This window comes from Nannobrachium achirus, assembly GCF_963921795.1.
Source record: "Nannobrachium achirus genome assembly, chromosome: 23".
NCBI classification, from domain to species: domain Eukaryota; kingdom Metazoa; phylum Chordata; class Actinopteri; order Myctophiformes; family Myctophidae; genus Nannobrachium; species Nannobrachium achirus.
The window spans coordinates 47816774-47830841 of NC_137830.1; the positions used below are offsets into that span (position 1 = coordinate 47816774).

Consider the following 14068-nt stretch of genomic DNA (forward strand, 5'->3'; position numbering starts at 1 on the left):
ACCCATGGAAAATGCTCATGGCAATTTTCATGATTGTAGCACTTATTCTGCTCCAGGACATAGAAGGGGGCCTATTACCCCATAGAGGGGGGCCTATTACCCCAGTAGTGGGGCAATAGGCCCTTTTTACATGTTTTTCTTTTTGTACTATAAAATCAAATGTATCTAATTTTTCAACATGGTGCCCATATAGGTGTATTGGGTAAAGCATTGTTAACATGTACATACTGAATTAATATCAAAATGTATTTTAATTGGTCATAAAATAGACATTTTCCTTAGGGGGGGCCTTTTACCCCACCTTACTCTATCTATGATAATGTATCTGTCTATATCTCAGATATAGGCTACACACATAGTACACAACACACCCTCCTGGGAGTAACCGATTGCATCGTGTAAATGGATTTATTGTGGTGTGATTGTTGGGTGTGTTGGCAAAACATGCCTCAGTCTGGTTCGTCAAGTCCAAGTTTTTATTTCCCAACAACTGAAATCACCATGGTTTGATTGATTGATTGAAGGCTTTATTAGAAGTTTGCATAGGAAAATGTACAGATTCATGACGGTACAGTTCACTGGGGTGCATCTCTCCACTCCGACATGTCTCCTTTCCGACATGTCTCCATTCCGACACTAACCCTATCTCTACCCCTACCCTAAACCTTAGGCCCATGGGGAGTGTCGCCACTCCGACAATAAGAAGTCCATTTCGGAGTGGCGACATGTCGGAATGGAGAGAGCCTCCCAGTTCACTGGTACAAGGTCTACTAAAAGGAGATCCATGAAAAGACTAAGCTTATTTCAACAGGAAACCATTTAAGTATCTCATATAACATTGAATGACAGACAAATAGAACACAGTACTATGCAGTAGATATGTAAAGAAAAGGGGGGGAAAAAAAGAAAAGAAAACAGTAAATCTAAACAAACAGTAAGTATATACAAGGAATATACAGTAAATCTAAACAAACAGTAAGTATATACAAGGAATATACAAGTATACAAGTATATACAAGGAAAGTGAAGGTGTTCAAAGTGAAGGTGTTCATTAAACACTAGCCTACTGCTGAACTGCAACACAACCAAATGAATCCTCAAGGATTGTTTATCAATTGAGCAACCACTGAGGGGAAAACCACTGAAAGCAAACATCCTATCAGGCTTAAGAGAAGACCGGGCTGAATCTCAGACCTCATGCTCATGACTCAGTCATAACCATATAAGGAGTTCCCAATGCAACTATGCCCAGTATGGAATGTGTTGTCTAACCTCAATGAGTCATCATTACGTATGGGCACAAAGGGGGGCATGCCCATATAAGGGCATATAGGTCTACCGATGACATCAGGGATCTCCATATATGCTCAATATCAGAATACAGAGGTGAGCCGTGGATATCTGATTACATACATAATAAAGAATTAATATCAAGGGATATCTCTTATCCAGCCAAGCAAGGGCCATGCCATCTTTGATTGATTGATAGAGCACTTCATTGAAAATGAACTCAAAAGGATAAATACACAAGAAAGCCGTAAACTAAGACTTGTTTCCATTGTGGTCTCTGTGTACCTGTTCAATTCCTGTTATTAGAGTAGCCTACATGCAGGCCAGTCTATGACATCAGTCATCTATAAAATCAGTATACATATACTGTATGTGGGTAGGCTATATTTACTAGCTCAGACACACAGAGATTGATAGAATTGATAGATATAGACCTACTGTAGCCTATATTCCATCACCGGCCTACTATAGATGCAAGTCGGAATAATGCAAGTTGTGAATGCATGGCCGGGATTTGTTATACCTGTTATTATTAATGGCTGTAACCTATGCAACACCATATATAGAAACTATGTTTTCCGGACGATTTTCATTTGACGTTCAGTGCAATGAGTGTCACATTAGCTTGTGCAGGTTGGTCAGTTGACATAAAGATAATAACACTTCATTTTATCGTCTAATCAGGCTTTTGTGACCACCCTGGAGAGATTTTAATTTGCTTGATTCAGTATTTATATATTTGATATTCATCTTATCAGACATGCCCCCTTGAAAGTGAAATATCCCTATGAGCCTAATTAATGCTCTGTCGCACAACAGTGTCGTGCATGGAAAATAGCAGACCTACAAGCTCATAACATGTAGGTCGGCTATTTTCAACGTGCAACAGTGGCAACACCGTATTGTGACGATGTATGAATCAGGCTTCAGCGGCCCTTGGACTGATACAGATTATCACCGTCGGTGGGAGCAATCCAAATACCAAGTAAAGGCTGGGTAGATGAAAAATGGAATTACAATGACATTAACAGACATAAACACCTCTGGGCACAACAAAGTCTTGTACCTCATGGGAACTTTCCTTCAAGTTGAATTACATGTATAATTTACAAGTGTTGAAGACTTCCGCAGTGAATCCGCAGTGAATCATTGTACCCAGGGCCCAGAATTTGGTGTGACACCCCTGCCATGTAAATTATACATAAAGAAATTGCACCTGTGCGAAGTGAGCGGTGGTATCAAAATGCACTTTGCATGGTATCAAACACGACACTCGAGCATATCTCCTTGTATGGGCTGTTCTGTCCCCAACATCAGCTGTGGAGATGTTGGTCTCTGCGTACTTTCTATGACGTTAGTCCTGTGTGGTACTCATACAGACACTCAAACACACACAAAGCCAGACTAGGAGCGGTTATAGCATCAGTGAGCGGTGCTTATGAGTTAATTTCATTAAGCGTCCCGCGAAACTTGGCCAATGTGATCCTGGACAACAAACTTTGAGCGCTTTGTGCAAAGATGTACGTAGGCCAGATGTAGGCCAAGGTTCGCGTCCCGGACAAAGACAGATGTTGGAGCTTAGCTCCATCCAGGACCAGTGCTCAAAAAGATGGGTGTCGCTCTCCATTCCGACATGTTGCCACTCCGAAATTGACTTCTTATTGTCGGAGTGGCGACACTTCCATAGAGGTTAAGTTTAGGGTTAGAGATAGGGTTAGTGTCGGAATGGAGACATGTCGGAAAGGAGACATGTCGGAGTGGCAAGGTGTAACCCAAAAAGATATAAGTGAAAAGAAGAATAAGAGGGCAGATCTCCGCCAGGCTGGGTTGCCGGCCGCCCAGGCGTGTGTCAGCGTGGGGTGTAGCCGTCAACACACAAGGATGCTGTGGCGGGAAATAGAGTTTGTGAGACAGACAGAATGTGCTTATGGTGGTGCTAAATACAGAGACCCCTCAACATCAGAATTTTGGTATGAAATGGTGCTTTCATGGCTATGTCCATGTCCCAGGGTCCTTCTATCTATCTCTCCCCTGACTGACTGTCTGTCTGTCTGTCTGTCTGTCTGTCTGTCTGTCTGTCTGTCTGTCTGTCCTTTGCTGGTGTATTCTCATTTCAGAGGCCTCTCCCCTCTAATTTACGACATGAAGAAGCGGATAGGACATAAGAAGAATGCAGTCTGGGGGAAAAAATATGGATCAGCAGCGATCCATGTGGCCGTGTTAGGCAGAGCACCGGCTAGTTTAGTTAACACGGCTGTGGCCTGGTTTGGCAGAATGTGTTGTTAATGCCTCCAAGTACAGATCTAGGGTCAGATTGATAGATCTCCTGACTTTGAGAAGCCAAAATGGATCTCGGATCAGCAGCCAGGGAATTCAGTAAACTCTGGCTTTTTTTCTTTCTTTTTTTTTTGTGATATGCCGACATTATCGTACATTTGGGCATTTTTGGAATTATTGATCGTACTGCCGGAAGTGGAGGGCTGAGGGCGGACCAAACGAGCCAACATCCTGTCATCCACATTCTATTGCAGTGGTCTTCAACATTTTCAGGCCAAGGACCCCTTAGTTGAGAGAGAGAGATGAAGCAGGGACCCCAACAACCTTTTCTTAGATTTCATATAGTTTCATCGTTTGACAGTACAATCATCAGTGTATTTTGGATTCATGTCAACTCGTGTTTTCAGATATTTAACCGGAAATAGCCGATCTACAAGAAATAGCCGATCTACAAGCTCACAACGCCTCGCGCTGCGAGGCGTTGTGAGCTTGTAGATCTGCTATTTTTTGCGAAAGTTTTCAGAATATGGACACTATTCAAGTGGTTAATATAAAAAAGGTGAAAAAAAGTTTCTATCACACAAAGATTTGAAGGACCCCCTGAAGTAACTCTGAGGACCCCCTAGGGGTCCCAGACCCCCTGTTGAAGACCCTTGTTCTATTGGATGGTGCCCCCAGAGGCAAAGGGAAAAACTGCACTGTTTTTTATTTACTTTTTTCTTTTTGTCGAAGGGTTCCCACTTCCCAGATTGCTTCATCAGTGACACACACACACACAAAGGAAATGAAGATCTGAAACATGCATCACAAAAATAAAAACATTTGGCCAAACATTTGTGTTTGGCTGTTTAAGCTTTGTCACCTTGTACTAGGCCTACATGAGTTTAGAAAAGATTCCAGCGATCCCGAAAATCCTCTTGCCTCTTAACACGCTCTTTGACAGCTATATGTGCCATTTTTTGAGCGGGGCTGTGTCTGTAGCCTTTTTCCTCAGCGTTTTGCCATAGCAAAACGTGTGTGTAGCATAGCGTTCCATAGAGTGGCTGTGCGTGTGTCTGTAGCCTTTTTCCTCAACGTTTTGCCATAGTAAAACTTGTGTGTGTAACATAGCCTGTATACATCCTAGATTCAAATCCTAGTCTGAAGACGTTATGCAAGCACGACAACCGCTCACTTCACATTGGGTGTGATTTTTTAGGTCTAATTGACTCACTGATCAATATAACATTGTAAAAATGTTTGTTTTTAATTGCTTGATTTTAAGTGCTTGTAATTGTTTCACCTGTTAAACGCAAACAATTTTGAAATACCTATTTACGGTATGTTAATAAGTGACTGCTGCATTATGTTCAGATGTCTATCACCTTGTCTGGGTATGCTTCATCGTGAGAGTTGACGTGATATGTCAACTATGCTCTTGTCAAATTGATTGACTCATAAATAGCCTATAGAGAATAGGCTAAATGCACAGCAGCCATTTTGGAGAGACGTTGGGCCATTTCTCACTTCCTTCACAGGTGTTACCAATAATATTGATGAAGGCTCTGTTTCATTCTGGTCAGAGTCAGGGTGCTGATATTATATATGTTGGCTCACTCTAAACACTGCTGCAGCCTGCAGGGACCCACATGGTTCCATGGGGGTTCCGAATGACCCCTTAAAAGGTGTGTAACTCTGAGAGTGTACAAATAGACTCTTACAGGTACATTTGGTTCTATTTGTACACTCTCAGAGTTATGGGGGTCCTTGAAATAAAAGGTTTGAGAACCATTGCACTACATGAAATGGAAGAGAGTCTACTTGCTTATCTCCAATTTGGCTGCTGTGCTGTTTCTGTTGGCTTTTATTGTCAAGTTTAACTAGAAATGCACTCTGTCGAGGTGCCAACTTGCTCAAGTAGGCCATGTCAGAGCGTTCACCACTGGCATCGCTTGCCAGTGGTGAGCGCTTTGAAAAGAAAAACTGATATATTATGATACATGCCAATGCCAATGACATCACCACTGGCATCACCAGGAATACTGGTCCCTCATTGCCTGTTAATGATGAGGTTGACAGAGACACCGACATACATACATACATACCCAGCCGGTCGCAGTACTTGCACGCTCTGCTTGTGCAAGTAATAAACGAGGGCTATTATGAAGTAACTGATAGTCAGGGAAAATTAGCAGAATACCTGTCAAATCTGGGAATAAATTCCTTACCAAACAATTTCTTCACCAATGTGTTCGTAAAGGTGTCTAGTAACATATCTAACAAAGATTGAAATTCAACATCCCTGGGAACATCTTTGACAGCTAGGGTAATTCTGGGTCTCATTCACTTACTATAGGGAAAAAATGACTCCCAAAAAATATGCTTTAAGTGGGATGTGAGGGGTCTAACTAGGTGTTTTTAATTATTCTGATACCATTGCAAGCATTTGTTTTGCACGAAAAACATTCCTTGGGCTAAAAATGAACCCCCATACCACTGTGAAAAGTGATGACTCATCACTAAACCATCATTTTCTATGGGCTGTTTTTAGTCCAATGAATCATTGGACTCAGTCATTTTTCCCCTTATAGTATAGTGTATAGTAAGTGAATGAGACCCAGAATTACCCTAGCTGTCAAAGATTTTCCTAGCGATGTTGAATTTCAATCTTTGTTAGATATGTTACTAGACACCTTTACGAACACATTGGTTTGGTAAGGAATTTATTCCCAGGTTTTTTATTCATATTTCCTGACTATGAGCACCTGTGCCCAAGCAGCAGTGAGCCTTCCTCAGTCGACACAAACCTTCAAGTCATCAACTCATCTGCACACAGTATACTGTATCTAACCCTGGTCCTCATTACCGTTTGTAGTTAAATTGTGGAGACGCAGGTGTGACTTCAGGTTACATAACGTATTGAAACCCTTGTTACACTGTTTACAAATGTGGGGTTTCTTTCCCGGCCGAGTTGAAGTATTGGTGAATTGTTGACGAATGTACAATCTGTGTTGGTCTGTGTTGCTGAAACGCTTGTCCCAACACAGTTTACAGAAAGAGGGTTCCTTTTCTGCGGACGTTTGCTGATTTTTCCTTACTTCTTTTGGCAGAGTTAAAGTCTTGGTCTGTGGCTGACCGTAAGATCTTGGTTGGTCCGTGTTAATGAAACCTTGTTTCTGTCCTGTGTAAGTCAGCTGAGGTTTCTTCACTTCTCTTGGCTGAAATACAGTATTGGTGAACTGTTGATGAGGCTGGGCTGTGTTGATACGGATTTGGGGTTTCTCTCCTGTGTAAGCCTGACGATATGTCCTTTCTTCTTTTGGATGACTTAAAATATCGGTCTGTTGCCGACTGTAAAATTGTGGTTGGCGTGTGTTAGTCAAACTGATGTCACGCTGTGTACAGATGTGGGTATTCCTTCCTGTGCAGGTGGTCACTAATCCTGGTGGGGTTAAAGGCTTGGTAAACTGTTGATGGCCGTAAGGTCTTGGTTCAACTGTTGGGATCTGTCCATTCTTCAGCATTTGGCAGTAGCGGCTATTGTGGCTCTTCTTTAAGTGTTTATGGAGAAAGTCCTCACCCCTGAAGGCGATTTCACACTCGGGACAAGAGAACACTGGAGTCGGGGGAGGCAGTGACGGGTTTTCTCTGATGTGATGACTCTGGTGTGACTTGGCATCAACTACCCCATTGAAACTCTTGTCACACTCTTTAGAGGGGTACGGTTTTCCTCTAGCGTGGATACGCTGGTGTGACTTTAGGTGATTTGACTGACTGAAACTCTTGTCACACTGTTTACAAATGTGAGGTTTTGTCGCCGTGTTAGTCTGCTGATGCGTCGTTACTACTTCACGTGGTTGAGTTAAAGTCTTAGTCTGTTGAAGACTAGTTCTTGGCTGGTCTGTGTCTCCTCCTTGCTTCTGGCTGCTGGTTATAGGGCAAGTGATTTGCTGAAAGGATGCTGAGGGGATGAGTTCATCCCTCAGCATTTGGCAGTAGAGTTGGTTGTGGCACCTTTTGATGTGTTTAAAGAGGAAGTCCTGAGATGTAAATGCGAACGAACACTCAGAACAGGAGAAGGTCGGAATCAAAGTCTTAGTCTGTTGATGACTATGAGATCCTGCTTGGTCTGTGTTAATTTGCTGAAAGGATGTTGACGAGATCTTTTTGTCCTTGAGCATTTTGCAGTAGAGTTCGTTGTGACATCTCTTGATGTGTTTGTAGAGGAAGAGCTCCGACGTGAAGGCGTATGGACATTCCGAACAGGAGAAGACTACAGGCTGGGAGCCCATTCCTTGCTGCAGGAGCAGCGGTTCATCATCCAAGCCCATGTTCATCATGACATGGACCGTGGGGTATGTCTGTTGGGACTCGACGATGCTTCCTTTAAAGTATACGGTCTCTTCTCTTCTCTCTGTCTATCTTCTCTCTGTCTATCTTCTCTCATTCCCGGTCTGTCTATCCTTGACCGATGACTAAGTCTCTTTCATCCCTTCTCTATCACAGTGACAAAGTGGACCTCAAAAGGTCTTCTTCACTTGTTATATAGACTGACCAGAGTTCTAGCCTGATGTCACACACAACATAAACTGTTGCTATACATGGCTAACAATGGCGATTTGCACAGCTACCAACCCAAATTCCCCCACAAAATCAGTGTTGTTTAAGGGAGAAATGTATGCCGATGAGCTTTCCAGACAAAATGTCACTACTATTATTGAAAGGCTGTAGCTTTTGTGTGCGTGCATCCGTGCTCCCACAGCACACCAGTTGTCCGTCTCCAAACCAATTTCCCTCTAACCTGTGTGAGTGCCTCACGCACAGCATATTAAATTACAATGCAATAAATAACAGGCTGAATAGATAGGTTTGTGTTTTGTGTCCCGCAACTGCCTGATCAACTCAAAATACGGACTGGATTTTAGATGTGGGCTGGAAGGGACTTTTCATTGTTGCAATCACCTCAATCACCTTAGCTTAGAGAGAGATGAAGCATTTTTAGTCAGCTCTGTACTTGGTCTGCTCTTTCTCCCCTCTACACCAATTCTCCACAGGCGAACTCCCTGTACTATGAGGACACCCTGGGGGTCCCTGTTGAAGACCCGTGCACTATGGGATCACCTGTGGTCTGTTCAGTTTGTGGGTTGTTATGTGCGGTTAGGGTTCACTACAGGTTATCTAGTGTGAGGCATGCTTCTGTACTCTTTTAGGTGCTTGAACTCTGTATTCTGCAACACACAAATACTGTACACGCACTGATATACAAATATCCACATGCAGTAAATGTGCATATGTACACACGTGCCTTGAACTGCCTTCAGAATGACACCCAATCACACGTGCACACAGCCAGACATGTCTGTGAGGGAACAGATAGGTCAGTCAGCAGACACTGATTCAATATTTATAAATGTCTCACCCTCTTCTACTATCCTAACTCCTTTCCTACCATGTCCACTTCAGCCCTTGCCTGGCTAAACATAATTTATGCACAGTAGTATGACATAGTATAAATGCCTCTCTCCTCTTCTAATTATGATAAGACCTCCTATCATGCCTGTACAATTTCTGCATGAGTATATTTCAATTTATTCCTTGAAAAATAATGTTTCCCCATGTGTGTAAAATGTGTCTTAAGCTAAAAAAAAGATCTGCTGAGAGGGAGACAACAGTGTAGGAGAGACAGTAGTAAAGCTGAGAGGGGAAGTGTGTATGTGAGACAGATGGTAGGAAAGCAGAGGGAGACAGCGTAGGAGAGACAGTAGGAAAGCAGAGGGAGACAGCGTAGGAGAGACAGGCAGTAAGAGGAGAGTGAAAGACAATAAGAAAGCTGAGAGGAAGACACAGGGTTCCCACGGTCATGAAATTCCTGGAAATATTTGGAAATAAGAAAAATATTTTTCCAGTACTGGAAAAGTGTTGGAATTGATCAAGGGTCCTGTAAGGTCCTGTTAAAAATAGCTATGCGTTGTCTTTGGTTATTGATTTTGTTAATACCTCTGAAATTAAACATGGGCCAAATTGTCAAATATTAGAGGCAGACATTGTGAAAATAGCTGATCTACATGCTCACAACGCCTCGCAACACGAGGCGTTGTGAGCATGTAGATCTGCTATTTTCACAATAGAAACGTGTTATACAAAACTCCTCAACTCTTAGTGCTCGTCAGGGTGGGGGGTCCCCACATAAAACAGGATTATTTCGGGGGTCACAGCCTGAAAAGGTTGAGAACCACTGGCATACACTACCTGTCTTTGGGCATTGTGCATAGGGGTAAGCGACTTGTTATTAAGCTGAATTATTGTTATATAGTCCTGGAAATTGGGTTAAATATTCTGGAAAGGTTTTGGAAATTAATTGGTAAAAATGTGTGGGAACCCTGGAGACAGTGTAGGAGAGAGAGTGATATGAAAGCTGACAGGGAGACAGAGTAGGACAGACAGACAATAAAAAAGCTGAGGGAAAGTCAGTCTGTACACTTAAGAGTCACTTTCCAAAAATCACACCTAGGCTCCGAAAGAACTTTGGTTCTAGAACCAGTGCATCCAGGATGGAGGTGAATCATGACCATATAACCTTTTTTTCTATGAAAAGAACATTTTGAAAATCGCTAAACAAAGGATAGTTATTAAATGTAGTATATCAAATAATGTAATATTAAAATATGTTTTCACATATGATCAAAGGTTATATGATCATGATTCACCTCCATCCTGGATGGCTTGGTTCGAGGCTTAACATAATTGTTATAAATATTTTTGTAAAAGTCTATGGCGAAAATGAATGGGGAATATTAAGTGACCCCAGGAATCCACTTCCGCTGCGATGCTCTATGAACATTAGACTAGTGCAAAGCATTACTGTACCTACTACCTACCGATCCATTACAATAATACACGCAGAATATGGCCAAAGCCATATCCAAACTATAACAATTTAACTGATAATCAGTAAGAGTTTTTATTTTGAGCACAGCAGTGACAAATTAATAGCTTTCTCAGTAGGCAACGTTTTTCTCTTTAGCAAAGTTACAAAGTTTTCCCTTTTTTAAGCACAGTACAAAGTAAGTTTCAATTGATTATTATTATTATTATTATTATTTTTAGCTCAGTTTATTTTGAGCACTGTAGTGACAAATTAATAGCTGTGCATTGTGCAAATGTAGGCTTTTCTCGGTACACGTTTTAAGATTGTCTTCATGCCTTTACTGACTTTATCCACCCTCCATGTGTCCGGCAAGGATTTCAGCCACTCCTGGAAGTTCTGGCGTTTCCGCGAGGCGGGTCTTAACTCAAGCCTGGTGGGTTTAGGAAACAGGGGTTCAGGGTGGAAGTGCACCTTGAGAGGTGCCTCGGTGTTATTTGTGAGTTTTCATTAAGCGTCCCGCTGGCCAATCACTGGTAGGGCTGTCACAATTACTAGATAATCGTCTAATCGTGATTTTTTTTTTAAATAATCGTGATTATTTTTCATAATCGTTTCCATGTTGAAAAATGTTCATATATTTAAAAAAAATGAAAAAATAGTGGAAATAGCAGATCTACAGTGAGCTTGTAGATCGGCTATTTCCACTATCAATGTTATTTTTTAAGTATAAAGTTGTCAAATATGTCAGTAATTTTTTTTGTATATTTAGGTTATGTGTCATGATTGCCATGTGCATCTTCAAAGCCTAAAAGCCAAACAGAAATGTAATTGTCAACGTCAAAAACACAATTAAATCGTTAATCGCCAATTATTTGAGTGACAATTAATCGTCATGTAAAATGTCACATCGTGACAGCCCTAATCACTGGTACAACAAACTTTGAGCCGCTTGTACCACGCTTCCCAGGCATTTTTTGGGGGACCAGACTTTTTTGGGGTACCAGACAAAGCCAGATGTTGAAGCTTAGCTCCTTCCAGGAGCACGGCTCAAAAACAGCTACGAGCTGTCAAAATCTGTCTATGATTGACATGATGACTTGTGTGAGGAAGTGGGCTCTGATGGGACATTCCAAAGAAACAAACAAAACGTTTTTCTTTTTCTTCTTTTATCAACAGATACACAATTATACTCAGTACAAAATGCAAAACACAAACCAACACAATCAATAAGAAAATATATTTTCTTTTTTTGATCTATTATTTATTTATTTATTTATTTATTTATTAAAAACCTTTACGTAATTCATAATAACTTGCAGTCCTGTTTTTCTTTTTCTTTTCACACGTTCGTTATTCATGCCACTTTCTGTTCCATTTTGCATTGAACCAGAGAAACCACAGTCTGTCCTGCTGAGACTGTACAGGGTTAAGAACTGCTTGCTGTGCGTTTTAAACACTTAAACCCTCTCTTCTTAGTAAAAAACAACCCTGAGTTGCAACTGTACTTGGTTTGCTGTTTTTTTCACACAAGAAAATTGTGTGAAAGCTTGTAGATCAGCTATTTTAGCAAAGGTGTATCACAAAAAGTTAATCTATTACACATATTGTCCATAATGAAGGAAAGTCTCTAGCGCCGTTCAGTTCCTCAGAGTGTGTGTGTGTGTGTGTGTGTGTGTGTGTGTGTGTGTGTCGGTGTGAATGCACGCACAGCGCAAGGCATTCCAGTGCTCACAAGGGTTTCACTTCCAGGGTTAAAGTTCAAATGTTCAGTGACACGCAAACACGATAGCGTCTTGTCTTGTGTGTTTGTGTGTGTGTGTGTGTGTGTGTGTGTGTGTGTGTGTGTGTGTGTGTGTGTCGGTGTGAATGCACGCACAGCGCAAGGCATTCCAGTGCTCACAAGGGTTTCACTTCCAGGGTTAAAGTTCAAATGTTCAGTGACACGCAAACACGATAGCGTCTTGTCTTGTGTGTTTGTGTGTGTGTGTGTGTGTGTGTGTGTGTGTGTTTGTTTTGTTGGTCCACACACAAACAGCCAGAGTCCAGCTGACAGTATTCCATAACATGGCAAGCTCCCAGTGGCCAACAGAAGAAAAGTGGTGTTTAGAAAGTGGGGTTGTAAATGGATAAATAAAAACAAAGTTTTTTTTTTGTCATCACGACAAAATGAGTCACTTGTGGTAAGGAACCAGAGAATAGAAAAGTCTCCATTTTAAAAGAGCAAGTCCAGTTGATGTAGAAAACACTATCCTCTCCTTTTCTGTCCATCCATCGCTCTGTCCATCCATCGCTCTGTCCATTCCTGGTTCTTTGCCTCCTTCATTTCTTTCTTCCACCGTCCTCTCCTCCTTCTCTCCATCTCGCTCTCCACCCGTTTGTCCGTTCGTGAGATGTTTACGCACCGCTCCCTCTATCCATCCCTCCTTCTCGCGTCCGTCCTTTCATCGGCATCACTCCGCCCCTCTCTCCTCTCTCTCAATCCATCCCCCACTATTTCTCCTTCCATATCTGAACCACACCCCTCTCTCTCTCTGCACAGTAAAATTCATCAAACTCTGAGAGTGTAAAAAGGGACCCTTTTTACGGGTCCATTCGGTTCCCTTTTCACACTCTCAGAGTTAGGCGAACGCAAGACTTTCTCTCGTGCGACGGCTATTATTTACAGACATACTGGTCTACGAGGGTGGAGCAGCGTTTGCACTTGACGTAGCAGCACCAGTGGAACTTGCAGTGGCAGCGCTCGTGCTTGTAGGTCTTGAAGTGGTCGTAGCCGCGGCCGCAGCACATCAGCTCGCAGCCCTCCACCCCCTCGGACGTCTTGTTGCAGAGGCGTCCCACGGTGCCCACGGAGCCCGTGGTGGCGTTGGGGTGGCAGTAGTCCGGGCTGGGGTCCAGGTAGACCAGGTCCTCCGGACTGGGCGCGCTGAACCGTCTGTCCAGCTGCTCCAGCTTACCCTGTTCAGAGGAGAGGAGGTGCGGGGTGTTAGCAAGTGATGGAAGAAGTGCTCAATACTGCAATGTAGATATACTCTGTTACCTACAGGGTTCCCACACATTTTTACCAATTAATTTCCAAAACTTTTCCAGTATATTTAACATGATTTCCAGGACTATATAACAATAATTCAGCTCAATAACGTATCGCTTACTCCTATGCGCATTGCCCAAAGACAGTGGTTCTCAAACTTTTCAGGCCGTGACCCCCGAAATAATCATATTTTAACTGGGGACCCCAGCACCCTGACGAGCACTAAGAGTTGAGGAATTTTGTTTAACACGGTTTCATTTCATTCGTTGTGAGCATGTAGATCTGCTATTTTCACAATTTCTGCCTCTAATATTTGACAATTTGGCCAATGTTTCATTTGCCATTTCAGAGGTATTAACAAAATCAATAACCAAAGACAATGCACAGCTAATTTTGTCCAGGACCTTCCAGGACCCTTGATCAATTCCAAAACTTTTCCAGTACTGGAAAAAATATTTTTCAAATTTCAAAATATTTCCAGGAATTTCATGGCCGTGGGACCTAGTACAATTTACAATTTAGGCATTTAGCAGACGCTCTTAATCCAGAGCGACTTACAATAAGCAAGGTAATAAATACAATAAGCAAGGTAATTAATACATCAATACAACAACATCAATACATCA

The 14068-nt window shown here is 42.2% G+C and overlaps 1 protein-coding gene across 1 annotated transcript in view; it reads right to left on the minus strand.

Annotated features, from left to right (window-relative positions):
* Positions 1 to 12426: 12426 nt before the first annotated feature.
* Positions 12427 to 14068, minus strand: part of wnt5b (wingless-type MMTV integration site family, member 5b) — an 18349-nt gene continuing 16707 nt past the window's right edge. Inside the window, exon 6 of the mRNA XM_080753980.1 lies at positions 12427 to 13369. Within this exon, the coding sequence (XP_080610106.1) occupies positions 13070 to 13369 (300 nt within the window). The 3' untranslated portion in view covers positions 12427 to 13069. The remainder of the gene's footprint in view (positions 13370 to 14068) is intronic.